This window comes from Octopus bimaculoides, chromosome 7, assembly GCF_046866305.1.
Source record: "Octopus bimaculoides isolate indiv1 chromosome 7, ASM4686630v1, whole genome shotgun sequence".
In the NCBI taxonomy this organism is placed as follows: Eukaryota; Metazoa; Mollusca; class Cephalopoda; order Octopoda; family Octopodidae; genus Octopus; species Octopus bimaculoides.
In genome coordinates, this window is record NC_142934.1 from 38580660 (window position 1) to 38594650 (window position 13991).

Here is a 13991-nt window from a genome sequence, read left to right on the forward strand (position 1 = left end):
TTTTGATAGAAGACAGTTTCTTTCTGACAGTGTGGTTACAGTATGAAGGTGAGTGAATGTTTGTCAATAAGTCAAATGACTTTCTTTAGAAAGCTATGTTTGAGTATATGGCAACAACATCTTCAGAAATGTGTGACTATTTTCATTCTCTGCATCTGTACCAGTTGTATCATTTAATCATTTCTCCATCACCATATCTTTCTGCAGCTGAACACTACACATTGGATCATCCAAATCAATTAATTATTCATCTTTAATCTACTTGATTTAGCTAATTGAGTGAAAACAATTGTTTTGGATATACTTTAATATCTTTATTCCTTATGGACAGACTTCAGTGAAGCAAGTTACCCATCATCAGTAATATGTGAAAAAGGACTGTTGGAAAAGTTTAATGTACGTAGCATGCAAATTATCATTCCATCTGAAGTACATCTGGACATAGTCTAAATGATTTCATTTGAAGTTTGTTCAATATTTTTACTCAGTTGTTTAGAAGACCCAATAATTTTATGATTTTCACTTTAGAGAGATTTTATTTGGTGTGCAATAACTGAGTGAGGACTGTAAAGTGATGTCAAAAGCCAATGAAGAATATTTGCGGGAGATTACAGGGAATAAGATGCTAATTAATAGGAAGAGTGCATAAAATATACCTGAGCCTTGAAATTCATTGAAATTGGGATCAGAAAATTTTGACAACATAAGCTGCAATGATATTAATATAATTAGAAAATATATTAAAACATTATTCAACCCAACTAAAACAATCCCCAAGCAAATGGATGATAACTGCCAGTCACTCTCTTCTCACACTCCTATAAACTTATCCACTACCCCTCCCAATCCTCAGTCTGTATTCTCTTATACTCACCTTCTTATACCTTGAGAGTATAATCTGACACCTTGTAACCAACATTTTTATCTCCTTTCTAACTACTCTCACATCTATATCATACAGGGTAGCCATGTATCTCTTTTAGTCATACTTCAGCCTCTCAATACTTGGCATAAAACCAACTCCTCTACTACAATCCCACTCAGTTGAAGAGCTTTTTTCATTGTCTTGCAAGTTAAATGATGACCTCACTAATAGTGTCACCAAAAAAAAAAACACGCAGTACTCTGAAAAGTGGTAGATGTTAGGAAGGGCCTCCAACCATACAAACCATGCTAAAACAGACATTGGTGTTTGATGGCGTTCTCCAGCTCACTGGATCCTGTCAAACCATCCATCCCATACTAGCATGGAAGATGGACATTAAATGATAATGATGGTAAATTGGCACTATTTTCTCCTTACAGTACTGTGAATTATTTAGACTGCTTCTGGGTGAAGTTATAACTAAGATAAAAAATTTTTAAAAACCACAGTAATTTATTTCTGTTTAAATAGGAAATAGTTTTAAATGTATAGCTGACATGCACATGACAGACTTAATCTGTTGAACATTATCTGGTCTATGGGTACAAGGAGTCCACTGTGTTTTAAATATTTAGACTAGGTCTCCAGACTGAATTCCCTGGATGCAAATGTTCATCACAGCTGATTCAATTAGCCAAAATCAAATACAACTTATTGAAATTGAGAGTATAACTCTTTATATTCATCTCAACTTTCTCTAAATGTTTGTAATTTTAAACTTTCCCAGAGGTTGATATTTTTTTTTGAACCAATGTTAACCATGGTGGAATTTTAACACAGAACACAAAAAGCAAACATTCTATTGATTCTGTGAATGCATCATTTTAAAAGCTTATTTATTACTGACCTTTATTGGATAACTGAGTTGAAAAACAAAGAAATTTGGATGTGATCTGAACAAAGAACTGGCTTGAATACTGCTAAGTATTTGCTATAATGCAATTTAGTTTCCATGATAAATCATCCATTTCATTTAAGAATTAATGTCAATGATGTAAACAGAAGCTAAAATATTTACATTAAGATATTTTGTAGTTATATCTGTAGCTTTACATTTTATAGAGTTGATACTTAGTAATTATTTACTAATATTTTATTTTTCTCATTTTCCCTTGTTTCTAACAATTCATTGAGGCATATATATATATATATATATATATATATATATATATATATATATATATATATATATATATATATATATATATATATATATATATATATATATATATATATATATATATGTATGTATGTATTATATAAAAGTCAATGTCTTTGTTTGTTGGTGTGTTACTTATAGACTTGAAAACTACTGGACCGATCCTAATGTGATTTGGAACTCAAAATCTAATCCCAAAAAGGGTAATGCCATGTTTCATGAAATTTTGAGGGGGCAGAACCCTCTGTGAAAATTGGATTTTGATGAAATTTGAACCATAGGTATTAGAAAAAAATTTTAAAATATACCCAAAATTTCCATTTCTTTGGATGATTCTAAGAACCCCTAATGGGAGCTTAACCCCCAAATTTTAGTCATTTTTCATGGACCAAAATTACTGAATGATATTTGGAACTTAGATTCAATGCATACAGGTGGGTATAATGCAGTATGTTTGGTCTGAATTCAAGAGGGCTTAAAGGGGGCAAAACCCCCCATGAAAATTCATAAATTTCTGATGTTGATGAAATTTCAACCATACGTAATTGTCACAAATCAAGAAGTATTCCCAAAGTTTCCGCTTCTCACGAGGATTCTAAGACCCCCTAATGGGGGCCTTAACTCCCAAATTTTAGTCAATTTTTATGATTCAAAACAAGGCCAAAAGTACTGAATGGATCTTTATGAAATTTGGAAATTGTATTCTATGCATAAGGGCGAATGTAATGCAGTATATGTTTGAAAGTGAGGGGACATAAATGAGGCCATAACCCCCATGAAAATTCATATATTTTTGCTGTCGATGAAATTTTAACCATAGATATTAGACACAAAAGGGCCCCCGATCCCCTGTGTCAGAAGCGGTTATGTTCAGATCACAACTAAGTATATACATATGGGCAACACACATACACAAAGATATACGTACATACACCTATTGCATACATGTTTTTTGTATGCCCTTGCCCCCCCCCCCCCCTACCTGAGTAATACCATCAATTGAGGCAAATTTGGCACCCGGACGTAAGTTTTGTAAGAGGAATAGAGAGGCCTATCTTCTCCCGCAGAGATGAGAGAGTTAGATCTCTCTTTTCAAAAACATGAACAGTTTCATAACATTGTTTACAAAATAATAGCTGATCATTTGCGAAGGAGCATGTCTACAGTCAACACTTAGGATTTTTGCTCTGATAACTTCTGCTCTCTTCCATGTTCATGCACAACCAGCTATATGTCGCTATGAGTAGAGCAACAGATTCAGCAAATTTGAAAATTAGTTGTGGAGAAACGGAGAATATCATTTATATTGTGTATGTATATATATATATATATATATGTGTTTTTATATCATTAATAAATTCGTAGAGCTCATCAATAATATATTCAGGAAATCAATATTTAATATTTTGAAAGATATACATCCAACATAACATGGTAACATAATAAATTTAAAAGTTTAAAACATAAATATATGGAATATAAATATGAATACATATAAAAATCTAAAAATAGATGTATATATGCGTATAAAAATTTATGTATAAATAAGCATGTTAATAATAGCAATAATATTGACATCATAAATAGAAGTACAAATAAATATAAGAATGTAAATACGCAAACCCCTAATAATACTGATATAATAAGACAGCAAAAACATAATAAATACCATATAACTGAAAAAAGACAAAATATAGCAATAAACCCAATAATAATAATTGCTCATGTAAAAATTAAAAAATATGTCCTTTACAAGGAAATTGCAAAAGATTAAATATAATATATAAATGCATCGTAACAATAACTAATAACTCACATAAAATGGTATACATAGGAAGCTCTATTAATTTTAAACAAAGATACCTAGCACATATACATTCATTTAAACCAAATATAAATAATAATACAACCTCACTAGCTACATATATACAAAGACTTAATAAAAATAAAATTAATTATAAACTAGACTGGTCAATAATGGATTCTGCTACACCATACACACATAAATCAAAATATTGCCGTTTATGCACAATAGAATCGCTGAATATATTATTATATAAACTAGATAACTTAATAAATAATAGATTAGATGCGATAACATCATGCAAACATAGATATTATAAAACCTTCAAATATTATAATAAATCCAAAAATAAGGTAAAATAAAAAAACACGTTTGTATTCTTAAGAACATATTTATATAAAAAGCACACATATTTGGGTGTACATACATATATTTATATATACATATATATAGGGGTAAATATTAGATATATATGCATGTTAAACGTAGTGATTTAGTCGGAGAATTCTAATGATAGCAATTTACAATTAATTAATTAAAAATGAACGCTGAGAGTTTGAACTCGGACTCCAATATATTACTTCAGAAAAAAAAAAAAAAAAAAAAAAAAGAATTAAGTGAAATCGAATTTGAAATGGAATCTTCTAACAAAAACTATTTATTTGCAATTTTTTGAAATCTAACTAAATTTAAATTTCAATGTTAAATACTCGCGGTGGATGAACTTTCAAAATTGAATCGGATTTACAAGATTACCAACACGTATAATAGCAGGATGAAATTCGCTGAGATCTTCTATACTTTTTTTAAAATATACCAATTCTTATATAAATAAATGTTTAACACTCGAAACTTCAACAAAGGAAGAAACGAACAAATTTTACACACTTCAGAAGGACTAACGTGACAAAGACAGTATATATTATTATTTTTAATTTTTAGTAATCTTAATTTTTAATATTTCTAATATTTTAATATTATATAGGTATATAAAGGGTTCCTAATGCATCTCTGAAGAACGGAATTACTAATAATAAGATGATCTTTAGATCACTTTGTGACTGTAGTAATATCTACGAAACGATCGTAAGATATTTTATTTTTTAAACTTTAGGTTTCTTTATATTTTATATTTTAGAATTTATAATATTCATGCTTATTTATACATAAATTTTTATACGCATATATATTTAGATTTTTATATGTATTCATATTTATATTCCGTATATTTATGTTTTAAACTTTTAAATTTATTATGTTACCATGTTATGTTGGATGTATATCTTTCAAAATATTAAATATTGATTTCCTGAATATATTGATGAGTTCTACGAATTTATTAATGATATAAAAACACATATATACACATTTATTTGCTCAAGATAATTGAGCATTCAACATAAGTTCAGTTATGTTGAGTGCTCGGCAGAGTAAGTAAGAACATACTAGATAGAATTATTCCTATAATAAAGAAAAAACTTAATTCTAATTTATGGTTCAATACGGGAGAAGTAATCTCTTGGTTTCACTTATTACCTAATAAAACTAGCTTATCATTTATACAATTTGATATTAATAATTATTATGCTTCCATATTACCTATTATATTAAATAAAGCAATAATTTTAGCTAAAAATCTTACTGACATCGAAAGTTACACAAATAAAAGAACTGGACACCATTGCATAGTGCCAAGGACTCCAAATTTGCCATCAAGATGTAGGACAAGATACTGCAATAGCCTGGGCTTCAAAGGTCCACAGCTCTTCAATATCCTCCCGAAGGACCTGAGAGACCTGCATGTGGTGGATGTAGGTGTCTTCAAGACAAGGCTGGACCTCTTCCTGTCAGGTGTCCCAGATAAACCAACTTCATGGCAGGAGGCGCAGATGAGAGCAGCTGCATCAAACTCTCTCATGCACCAAATGTCAATTCCTGAAGTAAAATTGTGTAGCAACACCAAATGGCGGTGCCCCAGCATGGCCACAGCTCATGAGCTGAAACTAGATAAAATGAAATGAAAATGAAATGACATTACACCACTGGAAATTGACATTATTCAACTAGCTAGAAAAACATTGATAAAATTCAATGATAAATTATGGTGTAGATCAGGTAACAACAGTTTATTTAATTTATTTGATATCACAATGGGATCATCCGATTCGGCACAAATAACAGACTTAGTGGGATTATACTTACTAAACGAAACTAAACATTATTTTCCATCCTTGAAAGGAGGAATATATAGAGATGACGCACTCTTTATATATAATGGTAGGTCTAAAAGAAAAATAGGAAAGTTAAGAGAAGATTTACATAAATTCTATAAAAATTTTGGCTTATCCATCACATTCGAAGAAAGTTATACTAAAGCAAATTTTTTAGATGTAACGTTAGACCTCAATACTTCAACATATTCTCCATATCATAAACCAAATGAATATCTCAAATACGTAAATGTAAATTCAAATCGTCATATTTCAGTACTTAAAAGTTTAGTAAATAGTATTTCTATAAGAATATCTGATTTATCATATAATGAGGAGATCTTTAATTGCCATGCTGATTATTATAATCAAGCGTTACGGGCAAGTGGACATAAACAAAGTATTAAATATATGAAAAATACCAAATTAAAAAATTACATAGCACAATTAGAACTAAACAATACGATCAAAAATAATAAAATACAAAATAAAGATAATACCACATGCACCAATAATATACAATTAAAAATAAAACAAAAATTATACACAATATAATAATAACTCTAAAAATAAAAATGATATAACTCAAAGAACTAAACATCAAAATAAATATCCTATGAATAATATACATTTCCTAAAATCATTAGATAAATACCAAAAATTACCTAGGTGGAGCTCAAATAGACAAAATTATATGGTTTACACCCCCATTTTCCTTAAAAGTTAAAGGCTTAGCAAAAAAATTTCTTAATATAATTAAAAAATCTTTCCCCACAGAACACAAATATCACCACATATTCAATAGATCATGTATTAAAATTTCTTTTTCCACAACACCAAACATAGGATCCATTATTGCCAGTTCAAATAGACGAAAAATTCATATATATAAAATAAACTACCACAATAACAATAATGTTAATAATAGCAATAATATTGACATCATAAATAGAAGTACAAATAAATATAAGAATGTAAATACGCAAACCCCTAATAATACTGATATAATAAGACAGCAAAAACATAATAAATACCATATAACTGAAAAAAGACAAAATATAGCAATAAACCCAATAATAATAATTGCTCATGTAAAAATTAAAAAATATGTCCTTTACAAGGAAATTGCAAAAGATTAAATATAATATATAAATGCATCGTAACAATAACTAATAACTCACATAAAATGGTATACATAGGAAGCTCTATTAATTGTAAACAAAGATACCTAGCACATATACATTCATTTAAACCAAATATAAATAATAATACAACCTCACTAGCTACATATATACAAAGACTTAATAAAAATAAAATTAATTATAAACTAGACTGGTCAATAATAGATTCTGCTACACCATACACACATAAATCAAAATATTGCCGTTTATGCACAATAGAATCGCTGAATATATTATTATATAAACTAGATAACTTAATAAATAATAGATTAGATGCGATAACATCATGCAAACATAGATATTATAAAACCTTCAAATATTATAATAAATCCAAAAATAAGGTAAAATAAAAAAACACGTTTGTATTCTTAAGAACATATCTATATAAAAAGCGCACATATTTGGGTGTACATACATATATACATATATATAGGGGTAAATATTAGATATATATGCAAGTTAAACGTAGTGATTTAGTCGGAGAATTCTAATGATAGCAATTTACAATTAATTAATTAAAAATGAACGCTGAGAGTTTGAACTCGGATTCCAATATATTACTTCAGAAAAAAAAAAAAAAAAAAAAAATTAAGTGAAATCGAATTTGAAATGGAATCTTCTAACAAAAACTATTTATTTGCAATTTTTTGAAATCTAACTAAATTTAAATTTCAATGTTAAATACTCGCGGTGGATGAACTCTCAAAATTGAATCGGATTTACAAGATTACCAACACGTATAATAGCAGGATGAAATTCGCTGAGATCTTCTATACTTTTTAAAAAATATACCAATTCTTATACAAATAAATGTTTAACACTCGAAACTTCAACAAAGAAAGAAACGAACAAATTTTACACACTTCAGAAGGACTAACGTGACAAAGACAGTATATATTATTATTTTTTATTTTTAGTATTCTTAATTTTTAATATTTCTAATATTTTAATATTATATAGGTATATAAAGGGTTCTTAATGCATCTCTGAAGAACGGAATTACTAATAATAAGATGATCTTTAGATCACTTTGTGACTGTAGTAATATCCGCGAAACGACCGTAAGATATTTTATTTTTTGAACTTTAGGTTTCTTTATATTTTACATTTTAGAATTTATAATATTCATGCTTATTTATACATAAATTTTTATACGCATATATATTTAAACATATATATATCTATTTTTAGATTTTTATATGTATTCATATTTATATTCCGTATATCTATGTTTTAAACTTTTAAATTTATTATGTTACCATGTTATGTTGGATGTATATCTTTCAAAATATTAAATATTGATTTCCTGAATATATTATTGATGAGTTCTACGAATTTATTAATGATATAAAAACACATATATACACATTTATTTGCTCAAGATAATTGAGCACTCAACATAAGTTCAGTTATATATTCTTTTAGAATATTACTTATAAAAGTTATATATATATATATATATACAGGCAACACACACCTATTGCATATATGTGTTTTGTACATATACATGTTCGTGTGTGTGTGTGTGACTGAAACCATTCACACATACATACATAACAATCCTTGTTTGTTAATCACTCACTAAAAAGACAAAATTTAAAAAATCTGTTATCTCTCTCTCTTTACACTGTCGCTAGAAGGGGACTTAACTCATGTTTGCAAATGCTGGTGTGTTTCTCCAACTTGAAAATCGTTAGAAGTTATGGTTTAAAATTATTTTTAATGCAAAAATCCACCCCTTGGGAAGCAAAAAATCAAAAAATAAATGGCCGATTCCGGGCATTTTCAACCATGAGGAATCCATTGGTGTGACTCCCAGATTGCTATCTTGTAAGGTGTGGATTTCTATAGATGCAACACACACACTCGCAAACTCAGCTTTACAATATGTACTGATGACAATATCTGTAGAGGTGGTGTGCCATCTACCCTCAAAAACAAGTTATTTCATTGCTAGTTGGTAAATTGTAATATCTTATATCTGACCCTCTTCTGTACTGGATGATTTTTCTCTTCTTGTTTGATGGCATGCATTGTATTGTACACTTCACCATATCTATTACATTCATGCAACACCTCACTTATAATGGTCATTGTTTGTGGTGAGCAGTCATTATTTGGCAGTGCTTTCCAATTTGTGTGGCACAGCTTCACTCAAGTCAATAATTTAGCACATTGTGGTGCATTTTCTCCAGGGTACAGAGGTGTGGTATTGTGATATGTTTGACTCTGAATACAAAAGTAATATGAGCCTCTACCGCGTGGCATGTTTAACACCAAATAAAACGCAAGAAAATGCATAGTTGTAATTGCAGATGTTCCTGCAAAATGCCGCTACTTCTTGGTCTTCTTCTTCAAAGAGATTTCTCAGTCTCTCAGGGTATATTTGCAATGAAGGCAACAAAACTTTTTCATTATTACAACAGCTGTAACTTTCATTTCTAAATTTCAAAGCACCACCATGATCACCAATATGAAATTCTTCTGCACTACCATTAACGTTAATTGCTAGGCCATTTCTCCTATGATGCCCATTATGTATTCTTTTCTTTCTGAAATTGTATAGTTCTTCAGCATTCATGCTTTCTCTTCTAAGTCTATGCGCCTTTCTCTGCTGCTTGAGAAGTGCTCATTCATTCTTATGGATGTGATCTATTCTTTCTTGTCTGAGTCTTTGTTTCTCTAAATATTTTTAACATTCATCTTGAAGCATATTGTTGCTTTTCCCTGTTGTCTCAGTCTAACTTTCTTTAAATATACTTGATGTTTATTTACATTCATTTCCTTGCATCTCTGTCGGTATCGTCTTTTTTCTCTTTTTATTATATTTTCTTGCTGTTCATCTCTGATCCATGCTCTATATTTGTGCATTCTTTCTTGAGCAGCTTGCAAATGTCATTTTTGTGAATCCTTAGTTTAAGCTAAATTAACCCTTATATCAATTTTCAAGCAAGCACACAATAAATAATTGCACTTATGCACATGCATTAAGTGATGGCCTTTATTTAACCCCAGCTCCAGAACACCAACCTCTGCTAAATATCCCCTTCCCTTTACCTTTCACGTCAGCTAAGTTTTTAACTACATAATAACTATTCCTTCCCACCCTACTGCATATCATTAACACTTCTCTCTCTCTCTCTTTTCTCTCACTCTTCACCTCTCCCTCCAGCTAACCATGTGATGTATCTGGCCTTAGCATATTAATATTATATATCTTTCACTACTTCTTCCTCTCCTCTTTCTCTCACTCACTCCACCTCTCTAACTAACTAAAGCATAATACGTGAACAAATGAGCAGAATTATATGTAGATATAACTTCTACAATGAGAAAATTCAGTTTAGTATCTTGGGTTTTTAGTTCAATGCCACCTATTTGGTGATACTGACTGTCATATCACTAACTACATCATACTCACATCCAACAGCAACAAAAAAAGAAAAAAAATAGCCTTTGTTATTCAAAGCAATAAACCGAGGAGACATAGATCCCACAAATCACAGTACAAGCAACTTATGTAAGAGATGAGAAATTCTAAATAAAAAGAGAAAACAGATGGGAAGTTTCAAACCCTACTGTACATAACCTCCCGTGCTGGCAGCACATTAAAATGCACCCAGTCCATGCTGTTAACTAGTTTGTATTAGGTAGGGTATTTAGAAGTAAAAACAATATCAAAAACCAACATACATAGAATAAGATATGAATTCCAACTGCTGCATGTGCCAGATGATGAAGACCTATGACAAGTAGTGACAACCCATTCAACCCATGCTAACAACAACAGAAGGAAAAAGAAAAATGCATAAAATGATGATAATAATGATAGAACACAAAATGGTAGCTGCTAGAATATTTAAAACCATAATGTATAATTCATGAGATAATTGGATAACTGTGATAAGTTACTTTCTTTTTGCAGACATCATGTGAAATTTTCTTCATATTCTAAAATGTTTTACGTAGTACTTTTTTCTGGAGATAGTAAATAATTACTGTTTAATGTAAACATGCACTGGTTTTCAAACTGGTATCAAAGGAAAAACAGTTGACCAGTGCTCATAAAAATGCTAAGGAAATAGATCAAATTACAAACAGAAAATATTTAAATGCAATAGTCATATATTTCCAAACAATAATAAATTTAAAGTTTCTTTTATCATTTACAATAAATTTACATCAAATTAAGCATACTGTTCAAGGGAATTTTTATGTCTGTTTACCTGAGAAATAAGAGAAAGCTAAAAGATAAGAGTAATCTTATATTTATAAAACTGTGAAAATGTTTCTCTAGTGAAATTTCTTAATCATAAATAATTTTTCATATAAGTAGGGTAAACAGTAAAGTTGTGCATTTTACAGCTTTCCTCTTGGATATGAGAAATGGAAAAAAATAATTCTATAAACATTTTCCAATACACACACTATGTAAACTCATTGAACAAAGATGTTTTACAATAAATTTCAATTAAATCTGTGTCTCAAAAGGAAACATATCACAATCTAATTACCTTGAGCTATTGTATATGAAGGATTTTCACAATGATATGATTTGAGTAGTTAAATTAGTATGTGAGAATGATTTATTGTTGGCATCATAGTCATTTGGTTTCTCATCTGATACAAGGGCTTACCACATAATTCGCAGTTATCTAGTTCCTTAGAAGTGTGAAGGCATTTGTGAATGAACAAATGAGCACGTTGATTGATTGTATTATTAGACATCACAGTAGAATAATTTATCTTTAGTGTGAGCATATTTATGTTTATACAACTGACCACTTGCACAGAATCTTTTACCACAGATACCACAGAGATATGGTTTCTCACCTGTGTGAATACGTTTGTGTGCAGTTAAGTGGGTACTTGTTGAGAATGATTTACCACAAACTTCACAAGTGTAAGGTTTGTCACCAGTGTGAATACGTTTATGGTAAGTTACACTAGATCTCCAAGAGAATGTCTTACCACAAATATCACAGTGATATGGTTTATTCCCATTGTGGGTACTTTTATGACTAATTAATACACTACTTACAGCGAAGTTTTTACCACAAATATCACAGTGGAATGGCTTTTCTCCTGTGTGAATAAGCATGTGAGCTGACAGAGAACTACTCATTGAGAATCCTTTACCACATGAATCACAGCGGTATGGCTTGTCACCTGTGTGTGTCCTCTTGTGAGCAGTCAAAGTAGGTTTCAAAGAAAATGTTTTACCACAGATATCACAGTGGTATGGTTTTTCACCTGTATGAATACGTTGGTGACCTGATAAAACATCATTCCGAGAAAATGCTTTTCCACAAATATCACAGGGATATGGTTTTTCACCTGTGTGAATACGTTTGTGTTTCAGTAATGAACCACTGCCAATGAAGGTTTTACCACAGATTTCACAATCATATCGAGTTTCCCCTGTATGAATAAATCTGTGAGTCAGCAAATTTGTCTTCTGAGAAAATGTTTTATCACAAATATCACAGTCATATGGCTTCTCTCCTGTATGAATACGTTTATGACTAGATAAATGAGAACTCTGAGAGAATGTCTTTCCACAGATATCACATCGATGTGGTTTCTCTCCTGAATGTATTCGCTTGTGACAGTTCATAGAATTTTTTCTTGCAAACCTTTTACCACAAACTTCACAATGGTAAATCACTGAACTTTTGTGAATCAATTTATGTTGGATTAAACAACTGTTTTTTAAAAATGTCTTTCCACATGTTTCACAGGCATATGGTTTGTTTCTTTTATTTCTTTGAGATTGATCAGATAAATCACTACTTTCAGACTGGGTTTCATTAATAACCTGACTTTTACACTGTTTCTCCTCCATAGTTTCCTCTTCACAATAAAGTTTTACTATTCAACATCCAATTCAGAAAAACGGAAGACATTCTTGATTTTACTCTTGAAATTATAAAATCAAATATAAAGAACCACTAACTCTTTACCATTCAAACTAGCCTTATCCGGCCAAAATATTCTACCTGTTTGATCTTCAAATCAGTCAGATCTGGCCTCTCACACCTATCCTACAATGTCATTTTAAAAGTAAACAGTCACATCATCGAAATCTCGAAACTATGTGATAGTGCATGATGAATTCAAAATAATGTAAATAAATAAGCATTACATTTGATAGAGTAATCTGAATGCTAAAGGGCTAAGCATGCATTCAGATATAATAAAAAAAAACAATTCTCATAATCCAGTTGCAGTGTCATGGTAAATTTCTCATGTGTAATCACAAAAAGTTGTTCAAGAAACATATTCTCAGTCACTATAGGAAATTTTTCTGACTGTAATTCGTACAGTCATTTAATGTTTGTGATATCATTCTTTTAGCTTTCAAAATATCCTGTGGAATTTCAATGTTGCCAGATATTCTGAAACAAAGAAATAATATAAGATATAAGGGGTAATCAATTCCAAACACAAAGATCAATAGGGAATAGAAAATTGATCAGAAACATTTGTAGAGAAATCTCAAATCTAGGTTTACAGTAACAATATACCAAATGAGACTTGGGGCCAGATCAACAGAGGAGCCAATAGACGAGCACCATGTAACTTGGAATTTCTGTTTGGATTGAGATTTTCCATTTCTTAAATCAACATTGCAAAACATCTGCCCTACCCAACCTTCATTGTGTCTTTGGAATAGCAACCACCAAAATTTTATTTATTTTTTTTATATATT

General features: G+C 30.1%; 1 protein-coding gene across 1 annotated transcript; it reads right to left on the reverse strand.

Moving 5' to 3' along the window:
• Positions 1-11421: 11421 nt before the first annotated feature.
• On the reverse strand, positions 11422-13429 carry LOC106876156 (uncharacterized). The gene has a single exon (XM_089355224.1). It carries the CDS (start codon positions 13122-13124, stop codon positions 12000-12002), a length of 1125 nt encoding a protein of 374 aa, XP_089211350.1. The 5' UTR covers positions 13125-13429; the 3' UTR covers positions 11422-11999.
• Between the last annotated feature and the right edge of the window lie 562 nt (positions 13430-13991).